This window comes from Lolium perenne, chromosome 6 (genome assembly GCF_019359855.2).
Source record: "Lolium perenne isolate Kyuss_39 chromosome 6, Kyuss_2.0, whole genome shotgun sequence".
In the NCBI taxonomy this organism is placed as follows: domain Eukaryota; kingdom Viridiplantae; phylum Streptophyta; class Magnoliopsida; order Poales; family Poaceae; genus Lolium; species Lolium perenne.
In genome coordinates this window covers 93068870-93087780 of record NC_067249.2, presented here as the reverse complement: position 1 = coordinate 93087780, position 18911 = coordinate 93068870, and the positions used below count along the sequence as shown (strand labels likewise).

Here is an 18911-nt window from a genome sequence, read left to right as displayed (position 1 = left end):
CATATTCAACGATGACTTCAGTGATCGAATGAACCATTCACATACGATACCAATTCCCTTTGTCACGCGATATTTTACTTGTCCGAGGTTTGATCTTCGGTATCACTCTATACCTTGTTCAACCTCGTTTCCTGACAAGTACTCTTTACTCGTACCATGGTATGTGGTCTCTTATGAACTCATTCATATGCTTGCAAGACATTAGACGACATTCCACCGAGAGGGCCCAGAGTATATCTATCCGTCATCGGGATGGACAAATCCCACTGTTGATCCATATGCCTCAACTCATACTTTCCGGATACTTAATCCCACCTTTATAGCCACCCATTTACGCAGTGGTGTTTGGTGTAATCAAAGTACCTTTCCGGTATAAGTGATTTACATGATCTCATGGTCATAAGGATTAGGTAACTATGTATCGAAAGCTTATAGCAAATAACTTAATGACGAGATCTTATGCTACGCTTAATTGGGTGTGTCCATTACATCATTCATATAATGATATAACCTTGTTATTAATAACATCCAATGTTCATGATTATGAAACTAATCATCCATTAATCAACAAGCTAGTTAAGAGGCATACTAGGGACTTCTTTGTTTGTCTATATATCACACATGTACTAATGTTTTGGTTAATACAATTATAGCATGACATATAAATATTTATCATAAACATAGAGATATAAATAATAACCACTTTATTATTGCCTCTAGGGCATATCTCCTTCACCTCATAGTTGAGCCACAAGAATCACTTGATCTCCTCCCTCAACCACTCAAAGCTCTTGATCTTTGGAGAATCAAAGGAGAAGACCCCGATCTATTACTTCACCAAAGCAATTTGCCATTTCCCCCTCATTCACTTGAGGGACTCTTGTCCTAGTGTTTCTTGGAAACCCTAGTTGTTGTTTACCATTGATAAACTTGTCTTTGTGAGGTGATCTCAAAGCTAATATTTACGTATAGCTTCGTGGTTGCATCTTGGAAGCCTCCAATTCAGTTGTAGATGTATGCCCCAAGCTTGGTGTAAAGGTGTCGGTTGCGACCTTAAGGCAACCGCTTAGTGGCGTGTGAGCTAGGCCTTCATGACGGTGCTCACCGAAGAATAGGATGAGGCCTTCGTGGCACCACACCCCTCCAAGGACGTACGTCGTTTTACAAGGAAGGAACTACATAAATCATACCCTTGTGTCTCCGCGTGCTCCACCTCGGTTAATTCTATCCTTTACCGCATTTTGATACTTGTATCTTGTGTATTGTATTGCTTGCGTGCATCTTGTCATATAGGTAAATTCACATAGTTGCACACCTAGAGAATTTACCTTTTGTGTCGTCTAAATTGGAAAAAGAATTAACATTTGATTAAGCAACTATTCACCCCCATCTAGGTGGCATACGATTCTTTCCCCAGTGGGTGGTCTAACTGGCTACCTTTGGCTGAGCATTGGTACAACACTACGTACCATTATACCCTGGAGCATTTGACATTTCGTATCTTTCACGGCTATACGCCCTCGTTTATGGGTTATAGAGGCAATGGACATTGAGCCGATCATGGATGTACAACAATGGGTGTAAAAACATTTAGTGCTTAATGCAAATATGAAATTGCATCTTAACATAGCTAATCAGTTGATGAAAGATCAAGCTGGCAAACACATGGTAGATTCTTAATTTGAGCATAATGATGTAGTATTTCTCAAACTGCACCCATATGCCCAAAATTCAGTTTTTGTTCGTTCCAATCATAAGTTGATGTTTCATGACTTTGGGCCATACAAAGTGATCAAGCGCCTGAGTGTAGTTGCATATGAATTGGAGTTACCACAGCAAGCTCCAGTCCATCCGATCTTCCACATCATCCATCTATGACGGGTGATTACACCCAAGCATCGGGTATTGACATCGTTGCCACAACTTCTAATATCTTTGTTATTCCTGTGTAAGTGTTGGAGACATGCTGGATTGAGTGAGATGATCAAGTCATTGAACAAGGCTAAATCAAGTGAACTGGTTCTCTGCACCAACTTGGGAAGATCTTCTCGATCTTCAACGACAATTTCCAGCTGCACCAACTTGAGGATAAGTTGGCTTCCAAGAACTAATGTGATGGCCCATCAGTCAGAGGCCCATCACCAAGACACACCACATCGAGGAAGCCCAATCAACGAGTCCAAGGCCCTAAGTGAGTTAGCAACGACAACGAGGATGCCAAGCAACGAGTCCAAGGCCCTAAGTGAGTTAGCAATGACGAGGACTACTTAGGCATGAATCGTGAGTCGAGTCCAAGTATTTATATGCTCTAATAACAGGGAATGATAAAAAAGAAAGTCTATACGTTTGCATTTTTTTGAAAACCAGTCTGAACCTCCGTATATTATTTTTTCAGAACTATGAGTGTACATTTTGAGTAATACAACATTTTTCCCAGCAGCTGGAGACGCTAGGCCAGAAAGAGCCCATACGGCCCACGACGGCGGTGTTTGACTCACCGCTGTTGCAAAACAACAACAACGTCAATGGCTTCCGTGGGATCCCGTCCACCATCTGGCTCTTCCTTCTCCTCGCCCTCGTGCTCGTCGCCAGCGTGCGTCCCACTCCCATCTCTTCTTCCTCGGTCCTCTCCTCCGGGATCCTCCATCGCCAGGACCTCCGCAGGTCAGGCCCGAATCCTGCACAAACCGGGTAGCTCCACCGCGAATTTCCCCTTTTTATCTGAGCATTCCCCTCAGATTCCCCTACGAATGATTGGTTTGTCTGATTGCGCGTCTCTCCTTCCAGCTTCAGCCGATGCTTCTGGCCGACCCGGGCGCTCTTCCCAGCCATGTCGCGGAGCGGAGATGCGGTGCCCAGGCAGCGGTGAGTTTGTGATCTGACCGGACCCGTTGCTGCGATTTCTGCATCTCCGTCCTCGTTTAGCTAATCTTTGATCTGAGGGAGATCAGATGCCCTCGACCCTCGTCCGGGGCAGCGTTTGACTTTGGGTGTCGGCGGCGTTTACCTAACGTTGAAGCCGAAATTTCCCAAACTGGACCTTAAACTGACTATATTTAGATATTTACTCAGCAGGGTGCTTCCGTACCTCTCTATTCTAATCTCGAACTGACTATATCTGGACATTTAGCTAGAAGAATGCTTCCCTTGTTGTTTCTTTACCAATCGAAGGTTGTTTTTTTCCTAGTAAAACACGAGAAACAATTGATCCGGTGTTACTAATCACAAGGGCTCACTGCAGAATGGTCAGCTGACTCTTACTTCATTCTTTTGCAGGGCTGTCAATTCGACAAGTCACTCAAGGAAGGCTGATGCTGCTTCTGTGAATGTGGTAATGCAGTGCTGATCCGACACGCCGAATGAGAGTGCTCTTCAAAGTTTGATCTTTCGATTTATGAACGTCAATTGCCCTTTTCATTGTCTGGTCTTCCTTCCCTGATGTTTGTAAGCAAGTTTTGTCAAACTTAGATGTAGCAATGTTCACATCTGGACAAGAATCTAATTTGATTGATGTTACTCTGGGCTGACACAAGATATCAAATGCTAATTTACACTGTTGGGGAAATCGTTAACTGGTAACTTATTGGTCAGCTGGCGAGTTGGGGATTAATGGACTAATCGGCCAGTTAATCGGCCAGTTAATCAATTTATCGGCCGATTAATCAGTTTATCGGCTACTCGGTGGCCCTCCGAGTAGGGATTAATCGGCCAGTTAACTGGTTAATCGACCGATTTTTTGAACAGTGCTAATTTATGGTCACTTTATCTTTACTACGACATTAATAATTTCAAATGTTTATTTCCTCTTAGGAAGGTTGAGGTAATCAACAAATTGCAGTTGTAATTTACCTAAGCCAAGCCACCAACACTGTCTAATGGAGGTATCTGCATGGGATTTTATATTACAATGAAAGCAATACATGGCCTGTTTCTGCTTTCGCTTGATCCTTATAAACCCTATTTCAGATTTGTTTTTAATCTATTAAAGTGATTAAGTTGAGTCTTCAGTCAGCGTCTTGGTAGTTTTGTTAATTCACTTGCAGTTTATGCTCAGTTCAGATTTTTAACTATGGATGCAGAGTAATACACCACATGAAACTGTCAAACATTGCCACGGTGAAGAATTCGAAAACATAGGTAACATGCTCTACCGGAATGCAAGTTCATTATGAAATGAGAACTTGCAGTTATCCCAATTGCTCGGGTAGCTGTATTTCGCACTATCTATTTTTCTTTTCATAACTTCAGAGAGAATTTTTTGTTTCGTAAGAACACTTCCATCATCATTCGTTGGCTTGTCCATCTACTGAGGATATTCTCATTGATGCTAGTACTACATTATATGAGAGATACATTTTTTTTAAAGATGTTCGAGCAATTCCTGCTTAGTCAAACAAGAGAAGCCTTTTCTACTAGGTTTACCTATCTAGTTGCAGCTCTTGAGTATATGTCTTGTATGGAAGCCTTAGAGATAGCATAATTTCAGTAATGATTTCTACCAGGTATGGTTTTCTGCATCACTGGGACTTTAATTTGTGGTCGAAGCTGCCATATACTCTGTACATGTTATGCCCTCTGACACTGGCGGCCACAAGTGTATTCATGGGTATTCAAGTGAATACCCATTATTTTTGTTCAAGAAAATTCACATAGTATTCAGCATGCCTAGCTGAACCAATCTAGCTATTCTCCTTACGCATAGCATCTCCAGTGAACCTACTATCCCTATAATAACACTAGATTGCTCCCGTGTTGGTCTGGTGAACTCTCCAGCAGTCTAGCTCGAAGCTTGCACCAGCGACGCAACGAGGATGAGTCGGTAATCGATTTTGTTGTCCTAAATTTGAATACCCATTGTATGTATCCTGTGCCCGCCCATGCCCTCTGAGGCTTAGGTAACACAACCAAGTATTCCACGTTGTTCTATCCTTCCTTCAACAAATTGCTGGCAAATAGGGTAGTGGTAGTAGCTTTCTAAATAAAATAATTAGAAAGTATTTTATTACTTTTACGATTCACAATCAGTCCATGTGATGCACCTTGATTAAAACGCCATACAGAATCTACCCATACACAGAAGTAGTATGCATGCAAGTCAACTTGCAGACACTTTCATGCTTTACTTTACTATACTCCGTACTTATATTGGGCCACAGAGGTGCCAATTCCAAACTGATCTGTCACTATTGTGTACAGTTCATCACTTTATTGTATGATAATCTACATGCTGATCTCTTCATGCATCATTTGTACTGTGTTGTTGTTCTATCACACACATTTGCCTATCTGCTTCTGCTTGCATCTGTGACTACCACTTGTACTCCTGTTGGTTCAGTTTGGTCATCTTCGTTGAAGGATCGTGTGTTTATCTTATGTTTGTCTGTCTCAAACAGGAGAGCCACTTCGCAAGAATGATGGCCACTGCTTCAAGGATAGCTGCAATAACACAAATTCTGAAGTCATCGCCAGAGTAAAATGGTCAGAAGAGGAAAGTTATTTAGGCCAGAACTTTCATTTCCCCTGAATCTGGATGTTCTTCTCAACTTTATTTTCCATCCTAATGCCTGCTGACAAACAGTTCTAATTTTCCTTCCAGGAAGATAAGATACTCACTAATATGATCAACAAACATGGGCTGAAAAACTGGCAAACTGTCGCACATGCTATACCGGGCCGAAGTGCACCGCAATGCCGACAAAGGTATTACCACACTGTTTGGTTGGTTCCAGTTCAGTTTCTGGACATGAAAATCTTTGCTTCCATTCATATATGAGCTGCTAGAAATTTATCAACTAGTTACTCGTTTTACTTGCCGCCAGAAGCTATGATCTATCACCTCTAGTGCCTGATTTATTTTGCAATAGCAACATTGTCTATTAACTTACCACTGTTCTTTGACATATGATGGCTTACATCTGTTTATGCATTTGCATTGTATGCACTGCTCGTTTTTCAATTTGAATGTTTCTATCTATCAGCAATGAAACCAGATACTTGTTCGTGACAAAATTTATGGTTTCGTATCAGCGGGTATATGTAAAAATTGTAGCATAATTATCCGCAATGTTTTGTTGCCAAACCGAAGTGGTGTGATTGCACCAAACGCCTGGTTTGCAGCAAGCACCGTTTAGATTTGTGTGGAAAACAATGAATATGTCAAGATACCAAGTGGGGAGCATGATGTTGTTAGCCTGTGATTCAAGGAGTTATTTAATTTAGCACATTATGAAGCTTTCACTAGTCTTGTGCTGCCACAGCTTTTCGGTAGATAAGGGTTGAAGGTTTGCTACATTATAAGATTCTCTAGGGCAGCACTACCGAGCAATTGTCACTTCATTATTTAATGTTATCAATTAGAAGTCCGTACATTTGAGTTTCGATGGACCTAATGGTAATAAACACAGGTGGAGATACAAAATAGACTCTGCAATAAACAAGGAGGCATGGTCGGAGCAGGAGGAGTTGAGACTGATTCGTGCTCATCAAATTTATGGAACTAAGTGGCGTGAAATGGTCAAACATTTTCCTGGGAGGTAAGATTTGATGTTTCAGCAAAAGAAAGGAATTTTAGCGTTGCTGTTGCAGTTCATTCTCCCCTATCATCATAGCTCAGGATGCAGCTCTACAAAATACTCTTGGTACAACTAAATTATTAATATTGTGTACATCCAGGACGAATGGTGCAATCAAAGAATACTGGAGAGGCCCAATGAAAAGAAAGTTGAATTCATATTTAGCTTCAGGGTTGCTTGATCAATTCCCGGACGATCTTGAAAACCTGTCAGTATCACAGAACAGTGACTCGGATATTCTGAAAGACACTAAAGGTTTGTCCGATAGAAATGAAACGACATCAGCTGTACCAACAAGTTCCAAATCTGAAATGGGCTTCACAGAAACAGGTGAAAATGCTGATGCATCGGAGGGAGAAAGTGCAGATTTGATGTATGTTAGAGGAGTTGATGCTCCTTCAGCCAAATCCCCTCAAAAGATAATTGAAAGATCCGAGCAGCATGCAAAAACCAAAAGGAAATTGGATTTTCTGTCAAACCCAGTGGAGCTTAAGGCGTCCACTTTTGCAGTAAACTCTCCAAGGCCTTCACAGGAAAGGGAACAAGTGATTCCAGCCGTTGCTGGTATCTGTCCTTCAAATGGATGCCATGATATTTTACCAGAAGTCCCATCGGATTGTGCAGACACACTTTTATCACAAACTGGTTGTTACCAATCCACTGATATTTATTCTGCAGAATTCTCAGATCCCTCAGATCCATGTTCACTAGAGCTAGACATCTCAGATCTTATGGAGATGTCATACTTTGATAACTTGATGATTTTTCCTCCTGGTTCTCCACATGATGGTAACTCCATATAATATGTGGAAAGTGAGATACTGACAAAAGGTACAACTTCAGATGGTTTCAGTCGCACTCTTGTAGCAGAATAGGCGATGAACTAAACTTACTGTTATTGTTATCGCCCTGTAAATTGACAGTGTATGATTATCGTCGTGTCGGATGAAAATTTTAGCTGGAGAAAAAAGAACGGTGCTGTTTCATGTCATAGTTACTGTCGCTGGTTTGAAGCAGATAACTATTTTTGTAGTTCTGCCACTTGTTTGATATTTTAAGCAAGGGTTTTCAGCATTGCGAAACCACCAAACTGAAAAGCAGACAAACTATATTGTTTTCCGCAATTCTGATTTAGGTCTTAATCAGGCAAGAGATCCTGTTGTTACCATAGTACATTTTGAACATGAATTTATCCTGAATTCTAACCCAAAACGTGGAAGTGAAACGGAGATGCAGTAATGTAAGTGTAGCAGTAATGATAAACATCATCAGCTGATGTCTGAATGACAAACTTCAGCAATGTTGTTACTTGCACATGTCGAGCTAATCTGATGATCTTATAATCAGCCAGATTTTACATACAAAGTCTGGAAAGTATTGAACAGATCAAGATAATTCTTGTAGAGGTCGAGGAGCAATAATCTCTAGCTTACTATATCTAGCACTTGTGCCATACTGCAAAATGACATATGTGAAGGCAGTGACCAGTTCCTAGACCCAGCAGACTGCATGCTTACCTTTTCCTGCTATGTGTTCTCCATTTCTTCGTCACCAGAGTCGTCGACCGGCTTCACAAATAGCCCGAGCTCCTCCAGCGGGCTGCGCCGGCGGCGGCTCTTTGGCACTGAGGGGAGCGCTCCGTCCTGGGTTCCTTCGGGGCTCTGGACGTGCTCGACGGCAGATATGCCAAGCTCGATGAGATGCACTGGGTGTATGGTCTCGACGCTGAGCCCTGTGTGCCGCCCGTTCTTCTCCACCTCCTGCAGCTCCTCCCGAGCCATCTTCCTTAGCGCGCCGACCCGGGCATTCCTCTCCTCCTCCTGCCGGAGAGCCTTTTCATACTCGGTTTCCATTCCACGGCTCCCTTGGTCGATGTCGGCTGCCGGCAGCCTCTCGAGGTCCTGTCGATGGCGGATGCTGAGAGTCTCTTCAGACTTGGCGATGATGCCGGCATATCGGCTCTTGAGATAGCGTGCCCGCACCAGCACGTCCGGCTCAGCCGCGCGCCGTTCTGGCACGTCTTGCAACTTTTTCAGAATGAGGTCAGCTTGCGTGATCATCGGAGGCTGCGCGCTTGGAACGACCGTCTTCCTCCTCCTTGAGGCCGGCGGTGCGGCGGAGGCCTCCGGTCGGTGCTCGGCGGCTGCCAAGTGCGGTCTTTCCGTTCCATGCGGAGGGGCCTTTGGTGACCATGACGAGGAGCCTTTTCCGGCGCCGCCGTGGACTGCAGCGGACTCACGCGCGACCGTGACACAGAACACTTGACTCGCAGACTTGGATGTGGGCGGCGACGATGGTTCCGCACCGGCACCGGCACCGCCGCCGACTGCAGCTTCTCGAGCCAAGTACTCGGCTAGGCTGATCCTGTAGAGGGAGCCACGCACCTCGCCAATCTGCGACCGGAGCCGCGGCCTCACGTTGCGGTACATCCTCGCAGAGTCGGATCCGTCCACCTTCACGTCGAACCCGCGGGTACTCGGTGCCCTCCGGTAGCGCCGCCGCCGTGCCGAGGGCGCCTTCCGTCCGTGCGTTCGCCGGCGCTGCCGCGCAACGTGTTCCGGCTTCGCCATGCTTGTCGTCTCGATCGGTGCCGGCTGACGGCTTCTTGACGGTGAAACGTACTGCAAGGCCGAAGTCGGAGGCAAGAAGAACTCAGGAAATAGAAGGACGCAGCGCGCACGCTCTTGAGTCTCGCGTGTGCTTAATACCACTATGACACCGAGTCCTACTCTAAATCGGACACTCTCCCACGGCGTGCCTCATGGACAGAGGGGTTCCCCCAATTTTCCTGGGTAAAAAAAGTTTGCTTGTACTCCTACCTTTTCTTTTTGTTTGAGAAACACAGTACAAACGCAGATGCTCACATACACTCACCCCTATGAACGCACACACGCACACCCTACCCCTATGAGCACCTCCGGAAAACTGAGCCGGCAGACAGGACCGGCCCTATATTTTTCAGGACCCTTGGGCGAAGTCAACAAAAAAAAACCCTTAAGACTAACATATGTGTACGCATAATTAGATATATAACTATATGTATACGCCTACTTTTACTATATATGCATATCTGATAGAAATAATAATAAAATGGTTGGAAAATATAACAAGTATTTTCTACTAATTTAATTATCTCAAATAAAACCAAAGACTCAATTAATAACGGCAGATTGGATGTTGAAATTGACGAAGTCACCACAGGCGCCTCACTGTCGACGGGAACGTCGTCTCCCACTGAATGAATATTCCGCCTTTATGAGACACACAGATGTCAAACCTGGGGTTTGAACTCTAGTGAGCTGGGGATACAACCATCCTCCTAACCAACCAACCTCAGGTTGGTTCTCAGGATAGTTTTTCCTACTAGTTCTGGTATAAAACCATTCTAAAAAAGAGATCACAGCAAATGGAATTTCTGGTTATTTTGCTTGACATTTGAGCAATGCGTGGACCAAAAGGGATATTGTACTGATTACAAGCAAGGTTTCTAGTGAGATTTGTACACTTAATTTTCTTATTTAAAGTATCTCAAATGTATTTAAATTGTTCAAATTTAGAAATTTTACTTTGGGTGTTCAAATTCCAACAGAACGTGAAAATTGAAATTTGTCCATACCTTCATGCCAGTAGAAAGTTAAAAGTCGAGGTTTGAGTAGATTTGGACAGCAAGGGCAACATATACATGCTAAATAAAATACCACAAGTGAGCAGAAAATCTTTTTGGGTCCCTAGCTCCACTGCTCCCTCCATGTAAAAAAAAGATCGAAAATCAAATTTACAGGTTTCAAAAATCGTGAAAGAAAATCCTAAAAGTAGCCAATGTTACATCTCACTAATGTGCAAAATCTAAATTTGAAAATGCTCCCCTCCCTCCTTCTCATTAAACTTGTATCTAGATACTATTTAGCATATAGGTGGTTGTCCTAGGGTTCCTCTTGCGCGAGAAGATCTGCCTGAGTGTGTCCTTTGATCAAGCAGGAGTGTTGAGTTCCGGAATGCACCACCGGCGAATGTAACAGTGCACATATTGCCTGGAGTTTGCCGGACGTGGTGGTATTCGGTCGTGCGCACCCATGTGTTTATTCCGACCGTTTGGTTTCGAAGGGAGCGTGACTTTGGTCCTGGGTGAAGTCAGAGGCGGAGAATATCATGATGGCCGGATTGGGAGGTCTAGCAATGGAGCTCAAAGTCTATGCGCTGGTGAGAAACTTGCTTGGTGTTCTGGGCTTGCAACAGCAGTATGAAAGTGGGGGCGGCAGCACAGGTGAAGTTCAGAGTACTTTCATTCAGGATGAAAATCCAAGATCTGGCCTTAATTGGTTGTGCCTGGCAATGACCTTGTTGAAGGAATTGTTTTAAATGCGCGGACTATCTTCAGGGTGAAAACCTAAGATCTTTGATCGGGCGACGACGGTATTGGTGCACTGTTCCCTTCTTGGAGGCATCGCTTTTAAAGAGTCTGGAGTTCAGGTGTTGTCATGCTGATGGTTGTATTGTTGTTGCTAGGGCCGGAATGCTATGGTGGGACTCTTTTTTTTCTTAGCTTCTTTTCTCTTTTTTGGCTGTGTGTATCCATATTGTCATTAGGACGGTGCGTTGTTGCAGAGGCTGTGTGTAATTGGTATCTTCAGATATTAATATATTCAGTGGCGGACCTAGAAATTTATCAAAGGGTATGCCGCAATAAAAAAACTTAAGTCCATTTTGATAAGACCCATTGACTAATTCAGTAAACGATGGTAAAATTCATATTATAATATGGCACATAAGCAATAAAGAATTTGTAATAGAAAGATTAAGTTTAAAATTTGCACAAATTGCTATATGGGCCAAATTGAGAAGATTCTCTATTGTTGGAAGTAGATTTTTGATTCCTCTGAGATTCACCTTTTGAAACTCCAGAATTTGCATTTTCCCCAATTGAAGTACTGTCAAGCCAGCTGTGAAATCCATTTACATCAGCCATCTGGTTATTTGCAGGTGCATTGTGATGAAAATTTATATGATCCATCCCAAGCTCGGCTGAAGGTAAAACTGATTTATCAATAAAGCTAGAAGAGACTGGCTCGCTTGGAACATTATGATTTCCATCTCGATTCATCTCATTAGGGAGATAACCTGAACCATTCGGTTTTGATGTATGTGGATTTGGTGCGGGGGGGGGGGGGGGGGGGGGGTGAACAGAGGGCACCACCTGAGAATGCGGCTGAACATTCTGAGGCGCAGGGCGGACATGCCTCAACTGACCAAACTGGAATAAAGGAGCTGATGAAGGCAGCATTTGAGCCAGGGTTGGGTTGATCTGGTTGTGGAGATGGATTGGCATCTGTATGCATGGGCGGATCCAACACATAGTAAAGGGGGGCAGCTGCCCCCACTCAATTATAATATGAATTTTACCATCGTTTACTGAATTAGTCAATGGGTCTTATCAAAATGGACTTAAGTTTTTTTATTGCGGCATACCCTTTGATAAATTTCTAGGTCCGCCACTGCGATCTAGTGCTGCTAGTTTTCTTCAGTACTACAGATCAGCTGAGCTCTGTTGCATCGATCAGCGCCTGAGTAGCAGTACATGGCCGGCTCCAGGGTATGCCGCGGCATACCGGGCATACCCTGTGGGTCCGCCACTGAATATATTTCTTTTATCGAAAAAGATAGACACAAATTTGAACAAAGTTGAGACAAGTTTCTTGGAATGAGGGAGTATTTTTGTATTCTGGGCTATACAAAAAATGAAAAAATTTGAATTTTTTTGGAGATTTGAAAGTCTGGATTATTTTGGAGATTTGAAATCACTAAAGTATCCACATATTTCTATTTTTTGTGTAACCCAATATACATACTATTTCCAATTGATAGTTTACACGTTCATCGATACTTTACTGCCTACATTCTTTTTTTTAAAGAATATTTGGAAACTTATAAATATGATTTTTATTTTTTATAGAAAAAATCACTGGGGTATATGTGCACCAAATCTCCACTCGCGAGGTCAATTATAACTTATACATCTAATTTTTGCATGAATTTTTGGGTGTTCATGTGTACACCGTTGATCAACTGTCAAGTGTGGATCTGTCCCTGGATATAAGTATGACAAATACTGCATATTTTAAAACTACTCCCTCCGTCTACAAATGATGTCTCAACTTTATCTAAGTTTGTATTTATTTATGTACTAAAATATGTCTAGATACATACATATCGTTATAAAGTTGAGACAACCTTTTATAGACAGAGAAAACCTAAAATTTGTCTAGGTGTATTCATATCTTGAAAAAGTTGCAATATTTATTTTAGATCGAAGATGCTGCCTTCGTTATAAAATAAGTTTCTCAACTTTTTTTAGATACGAATAAATAAAATATATCTAAATACATCTATATTTTGATAAAAATAAACGAGTTATTTTAAAAGAGAGAGAGAGGTAGCAGTAGCAAGATAGAGATTTGGTGCACATGGGCACCAGTGATCTCGTTTTTTAAAAAAATTAAAAATAATAGTTTTGAGTTGTAAAAAATTCTGGAAAAAAATCCACACATAGTCAATGATGTATCCCACAAATGGGCAAAAAATTAATTTCAAATACTTAATATTTTGAGCTACACAAAAATGAAAAAATTGTAGATCTAAGTAGTCATTTTCAAATCTCCAAAGCATATCAGAATTTGTCATTTTTGTCCAGGTCAAAATAAAAAGAATTTTGAATTGGGATTTTTCATGATTGTGGGATGTATCATTGGTAATCTACATAATTATTTTCATAATTTTTAATAACTTGTAAAAACATTTTTCAATTTTTTTAACCGAGCGAGAGCACTGGAGTTCGTGTGCTAAAAGCACTTTTCGCTAGCAAGTAGCTCTACTGTTATTGGAAAGTGCCTTTCCTCATGAGTTCCAGTACCCTCTCTTGTCAGCCCATTTGTACTGTTTACCCTTGGCACCGTGTGAATCACACGTGGGAGATAGAAAGAGGAAAGCGTGACACGCGGACGATGAGGAGGTTCTCCAACTTGCAGATATCAGAACGTCGGTTACTTCGCTGGCTCGCTCTCCTGCCTTCTCATAGCCAATATCGGACCCTCCAATCCGCCATTGTTGCTTGTTTGTTGCTTCTTCGGGCAGGCAGAACCGCAGAAGCCAATGGGGCAGAGTGGAGACGGGCTTCCAATTCCTAGACGGCGGTACAATCCATTTCTAATTTTCTATGCCACCTTCCGAAATTGTCAGCTATCTCGATCTGTTCATTATTATCTCTGTACTCTATATGATCTTGGTGTATTTTGTAGGAAGTCCATCAGGTCAACGGGCTGCTCAAGCAACAAAATGCATGGAATCACACAAGAGGTTTGTATAATTTATCATTAATTGAAGATTCAAGAGACTAGAATGCAGACATTACCATGCTAGATGAAGACCAGAATCAACTTAAACTGGCCTGAGCTTAGACTCTAATCTTAAGGGGTTTTCTTAATCCATTGTCTTGCATTTGCAGATTAGTAGACGAGCACATCCCTATGCCCGTGAGATTTTTATGATTAATTATTCACTTGTTTAACTTGTAATACCACAAAGTTTAATATTTGAGCACTGATATGTTTTGGCTAACTGCTGTTATTATGGAAAGTAGCCATAAAAGGGATAAAAGGGATTTTATTTCTGGGATATGAAAAAAGAACTTGGTCCAAAAATAATTATATCACTTTTCTTACCTTGGACTTGAGCTAAGATTCTGTCATATCTTTTTCCCGTTTGAGAGTTGTCCTTTTTAAGCAATATATACGATGGATTTGATCTAGTAGTCATCCCTTTGATATACTTATTTCTGTGAATAAATGCATGATTTCCTAACTCTTGCCACAGCACGTGAAACTACAAAAAGCTTCTAAGCGTATCCAGGATGAAAAGGGGAGAACTGCAGGTAACTGTACTTCAAAATGGCAAGTTAATTTCTAATATTATTTCATGGATAAATTGGAAGTTTAGCTCTTCGATTTCTTGCACAGATCTGTATTTAAAATTTAAATTGAAAATATTCAGATGCTGCCTTGCTTGGCTATACCAGGCTTTCTTGATCAATTGATTGTACTCCACTTACTCAATTCTTGGTTCTTAACTTTCGTGTTCACATTAATGCTAATTCTTTTGTTTAGCTAAGTGCCTGCCCCGCGAGACAGGTGTGGACTCATGGAAGAGGAGGCACATATGGTCAGAAGAGGCAAGTTATTAGTTCATGTCAGCAGCCTTCGGCATCATACATATTGTTGTATTTCAGGAATTAAATTATATTAATACCATAAAGTTTCTTTCAGGAAGATGATACTCTGATTGAAATAGTAAATATGCATGGCTCAAAGGATTGGCCAACTATTGCTCGTGCTATGCCTGGTCTTATTGCCCGCCAATGCCGGGATAGGTACAGTTTACAGAAACCATGCAATTTGGCTTCTTCTGATTGCTGTTTACGGATTCAAATGATCCAACCTAGCATTTTATTGTTCCAAAGAAAAATCAGTGGAAAGTCCCATCTTTCCATGAGAACTCTAGCTATATATGCTTCGCGTGCATTACTTTACGGTAGCTGTCGGAACCTGTCATCCGCCAGTATTTATTATTTTTTTGAATCGGGGGCAAAACTTTGCCCCAATCTATTAATTAACTAGGCGTTTTACAAGAATGTATTTTTTTTCTTATTACAAGAATCACCCTCCTGGCATCATATCTCCCAAACGCTTTGCGCCCGCTAAAACCCATGAACATGCTTCTTTCTTTATCTTAGCGAATACTACTTGCGAACGAGCTTGCTTGTGGTGGAAGACCCTAGCGTTGTGCTCATTCCACCTCCCAAGAGATGAGCAAAGTAAGCGTTGCCATGGCTTTGCGGTTAGGGGTAGAGCCGGCCGGCATCATGTTCCACCACTTTGAGATTGTGAAGCCCGTCCATTGCCTTGGGTTGAGCTCGGTAATTCCTATCCAATCTTTGATGAAGCCCCGAAGGCGAGCAGCGAAGCGGCAATGGACAAAAAGGTGGTTGACACTTGCATAAAGGGCAAAGCCCACAATTAGGCCATCCACGCTTCAGGAGATGTATCACCTATGATGCAGGAGCAGTGTGGTGCAGCCAGCCGCACATGTTCAGCAAAATTCAAGCAATCGCAGCGAATTTTAATGAATTTCGTGAATATAAGAGAATATTGCATAATTTGGTATACCCTCCATTCCTAATTATAAAAAGTTCAGGCATTTTTGTGAATCACATGTATATATAGATGCGCTTAATGTGTTTGTTCATTCATACAGTCCATATGTAGTCTACTTCTACTTTTTGAATATCCAAAACGCCATATAATTCGGAGCGGAGGGTGTAGTCTCTAATGAGTACGTGTCCAAGTTGTGTACCCAGCCTGTTGTCTTGTTGGCCTCACAAGTGGATCTATCATTTCAGTTTTTCGAAATAAATAAAATGTGGTAGCCAAATGCAATGTAGTCCTAACAAACGTGTCTATCATTTCAGTTTTTGAAATTAAATAAAATATAGAAAATGTTATCACACTGACACAACTAAGGGGTGAAATATGGCAATACTTTTAAATGAGCTTAAGTTTGCCAGAACTAGAGGGTAAAAAGTGGAATTTATTCATGAAAAAAGTAAAAATAATCTTTGTTGTTTGGCTCCTTATATTGCTTACTGCTAATTTCTTCATAATGCAATATTAGGATTTGTGACAATAGTTTACTTTCTCATGTCTATGATAGACCTTCAACCTTCTAGATGGGGATTAAATCTTATAGCATGACAATATTGTTTGTGACCTCAACAGAAACCTATGTTTAAGAGGCAGTAGCTTTTGCTGTGATGGAAGTTCATTAATACGTTATATATTATTCAGAATTATGAACTCACCCTCTCATATTGTTGTTCCTTGACTAAAGGCAGATTTTACTGATGAAAATGGACATGCAGGTGGAAATATTATCTTGAGCCTTCTGTTAATAGAAATGCATGGTCAGAACAGGAGGAGATAGCACTGATTCGTGCTCATCAAATACATGGAAACAAATGGCTTGAACTGGCTAAACTTTTTCCAGGGAGGTGAGATTCCATGATGGAAAAAAATAGAATATTAAATTTCCCGTATTTAGTTTCTTGTCTCTGGGATTCTAGTTATACTATTAACCATACCATATAGCTTATCTCCGTCTATGTAAACACTTGTCAGAAAACGATAGACACGGTTCATGAAAGTTTGCATATTGCACAAGCACACACATATCATGGACGGAGTAACGAACTCGAACTTTTGAGGCTTTGTGCCAAAAACATGAACTATTGAGCCAAATACATGATCCATATTTGCACAGATTAGTCCATTGATGTCAACTATGGCAATTGTGAACTCTAAAATGTGAGCTCAATATAGCATCCAATCTTCTGTTTTTATTTTTGATGATGAAAATAATCGTAAAAAAAAAGGCCGAAAAATCATAGTCCCAAAAAAATCGAAAAACATTCTTTTAAGACAAATCTTAATGTGATGATTGAACTGGAAAATTTGAACACATTATGAGCAACCAATCATCAGATAAAAATTGGTGAACAGAATATGTGCTAATCTGCATAGACTTGGGGTATGTATCACAACTAGGCTTGATCAATAGTTGGTCTTTTTGTTACAAAGCCTCAAAATTCACGTATTTTGTTACTCGGACCCACCTCTCTGTTTGTGCAATTTACTCTATTTTTCTGTAACTAGCTAGTTTAACTAGGGTTATTGACCCTTACTTTCTGTTGCATTTCATTGTTCTATCATAGGAATTCAGTGCACTGTTTTTACCTATAATTTGTTGCAATTGGCCGTCTCCTATCCTGCCAGGACCGGAAAAGCTGTAAAGAATCACTGGAATAATGGTATGAAGAGGAAAGTGAACTCGTACTTAACCAGAGGATTGCTAGAGCAATTCCAAAATGTGTCTGGCGACACACCTATCCTGGACAGCGGTGGTTCGAGTACGGTGAAGGGCAATGAAGATTCATCCAAGAACAATAAACTCTCACCCGATTTGCAGGCAAGACCCAAACCTAAACAAGGACTAACAGAGACTGGTGAAAATGCAACTACGCTAGGCAGAAAAGGTTCAGATTCTGCAAGTGCCGAAGGATTTATTGCTCGTTCAGCTGATGACCCGAAGAAGATGGTTTGTCAAATGGATACATCGAAGTCTCCTATAGTAACCGACAAGAAAATGGCTTTGTCATCAAGCTCAGTGGATCTTAAGGTGTGTTTTGCTGCTCCAAGTTTTTTATCGGAACAGAATCAAATGAGTTCTTCGTGTCCTCGAGAAGTTCTGCCCAGCTATGCAAACACGGTCTTGTCTCCAGCTCGTAGTTCCCAGTCTATTGACGGACACTTTGATGAGATCTGCACCGGCGCTGATAAGGAGTTAACAGAGCTACGTCAGGCAGATATCGCCGATCTTCTGGACATGTCATATTGCGAGAGCTTGATGATCATCCCACCCGATTCTCCACACGGTAGCAAATGCGAACATGGAATGTGATATAATTTGGTGAACTACGCCAGGGACTGCGCCTGCACCAGTTGAAGGAGAAGGGCAGAGTTATGCTCCTTGGTCTTCGAATGATGTGTTCAGGGGAATAGCAATGATGCTGTTCATCTGCCCAGAAGGTGTCCATTTCGTTGTGTGCTCTGTGAGGGCCTTGTTTTTCTTTCTTTTGAGTTCGAACTTCTAGTTAGCGTGGTTGTTAATCTGCCTTGTAAAAACTGGTGATCCCAGTGTACTCGTGTTGCCGTTTCTCTAGGAAAGTAATGTACTGAACACATCTGCAACATATTTTTTCGAAATGGGGTAGGCTGCGGCCTATGCATCAAAGTGATGCACACAGCCCTTTATTACTTAGTTTCCAGAATTTAGAATTTAAACTCTGACAAACTCATGGGTCACCCAAGGTGATCATATGAATCAACCATCAAAATAGATAATGCAAAATCACACTATGAATCTTGTATTTTATTAGAAGGCTGCTAACCACCCTAGCTGAAGATAGTTAGTATGATCACCATTAAGCGAGTGCATTCAGAATCCATATGTCGCCGTTGCTCCCAAAATAACTCTATGTATCTTGTATTTTATTAAAACGATGTCAACCATACTGGCTGAAGATAGTTCATACGACCACCATCAAACGAATGCATCCAGAATTCATATGTTCGCTGCTGCTTCTCGAAAAGGAGATGGGACCACATGTTGATTCAGTACATAGTTCTGTGGATAATCCGCAAGAATTGAGAACGTCCAGCTTTGTTAAAAATAACA

General features: G+C 41.5%; 2 protein-coding genes and 1 long non-coding RNA gene across 5 annotated transcripts; all 3 read left to right on the top strand.

Moving 5' to 3' along the window:
• The first annotated feature begins 2507 nt into the window (after positions 1-2507).
• Positions 2508-7654, top strand: LOC127344910 (uncharacterized). Of its 3 annotated transcripts, none has more exons than XM_051371269.2 (8): positions 2508-2664; positions 2788-2865; positions 3277-3331; positions 4080-4137; positions 5394-5492; positions 5601-5700; positions 6405-6533; positions 6673-7654. In XM_051371269.2, the coding sequence occupies exons 2-8, from the start codon at positions 2831-2833 to the stop codon at positions 7373-7375; spliced, it is 1179 nt and encodes a 392-aa protein (XP_051227229.1). In that variant the 5' UTR covers positions 2508-2664; positions 2788-2830; the 3' UTR covers positions 7376-7654. The 3 variants fall into 3 exon arrangements, with proteins under 3 accessions (XP_051227229.1, XP_051227228.1, XP_051227230.1); XM_051371268.2 differs by having other exon boundaries at positions 2509-2691; XM_051371270.2 differs by lacking the exons at positions 2508-2664; positions 2788-2865; positions 3277-3331 and adding an exon at positions 3340-3881.
• A 5728-nt stretch (positions 7655-13382) lies between these two features.
• Positions 13383-14770, top strand: LOC127338761 (uncharacterized). Its single transcript, XR_011746395.1, has 3 exons — positions 13383-13759; positions 13865-13922; positions 14439-14770. It is a non-coding gene; the product is annotated as an uncharacterized lncRNA (long non-coding RNA).
• A 10-nt stretch (positions 14771-14780) lies between these two features.
• Positions 14781-18424, top strand: LOC127338760 (uncharacterized). The gene is made up of 4 exons (XM_051364753.2): positions 14781-14810; positions 14888-14991; positions 16540-16668; positions 17450-18424. The coding sequence occupies exons 1-4, from the start codon at positions 14781-14783 to the stop codon at positions 18132-18134; spliced, it is 948 nt and encodes a 315-aa protein (XP_051220713.2). The 3' UTR covers positions 18135-18424.
• Positions 18425-18911: the final 487 nt, after the last annotated feature.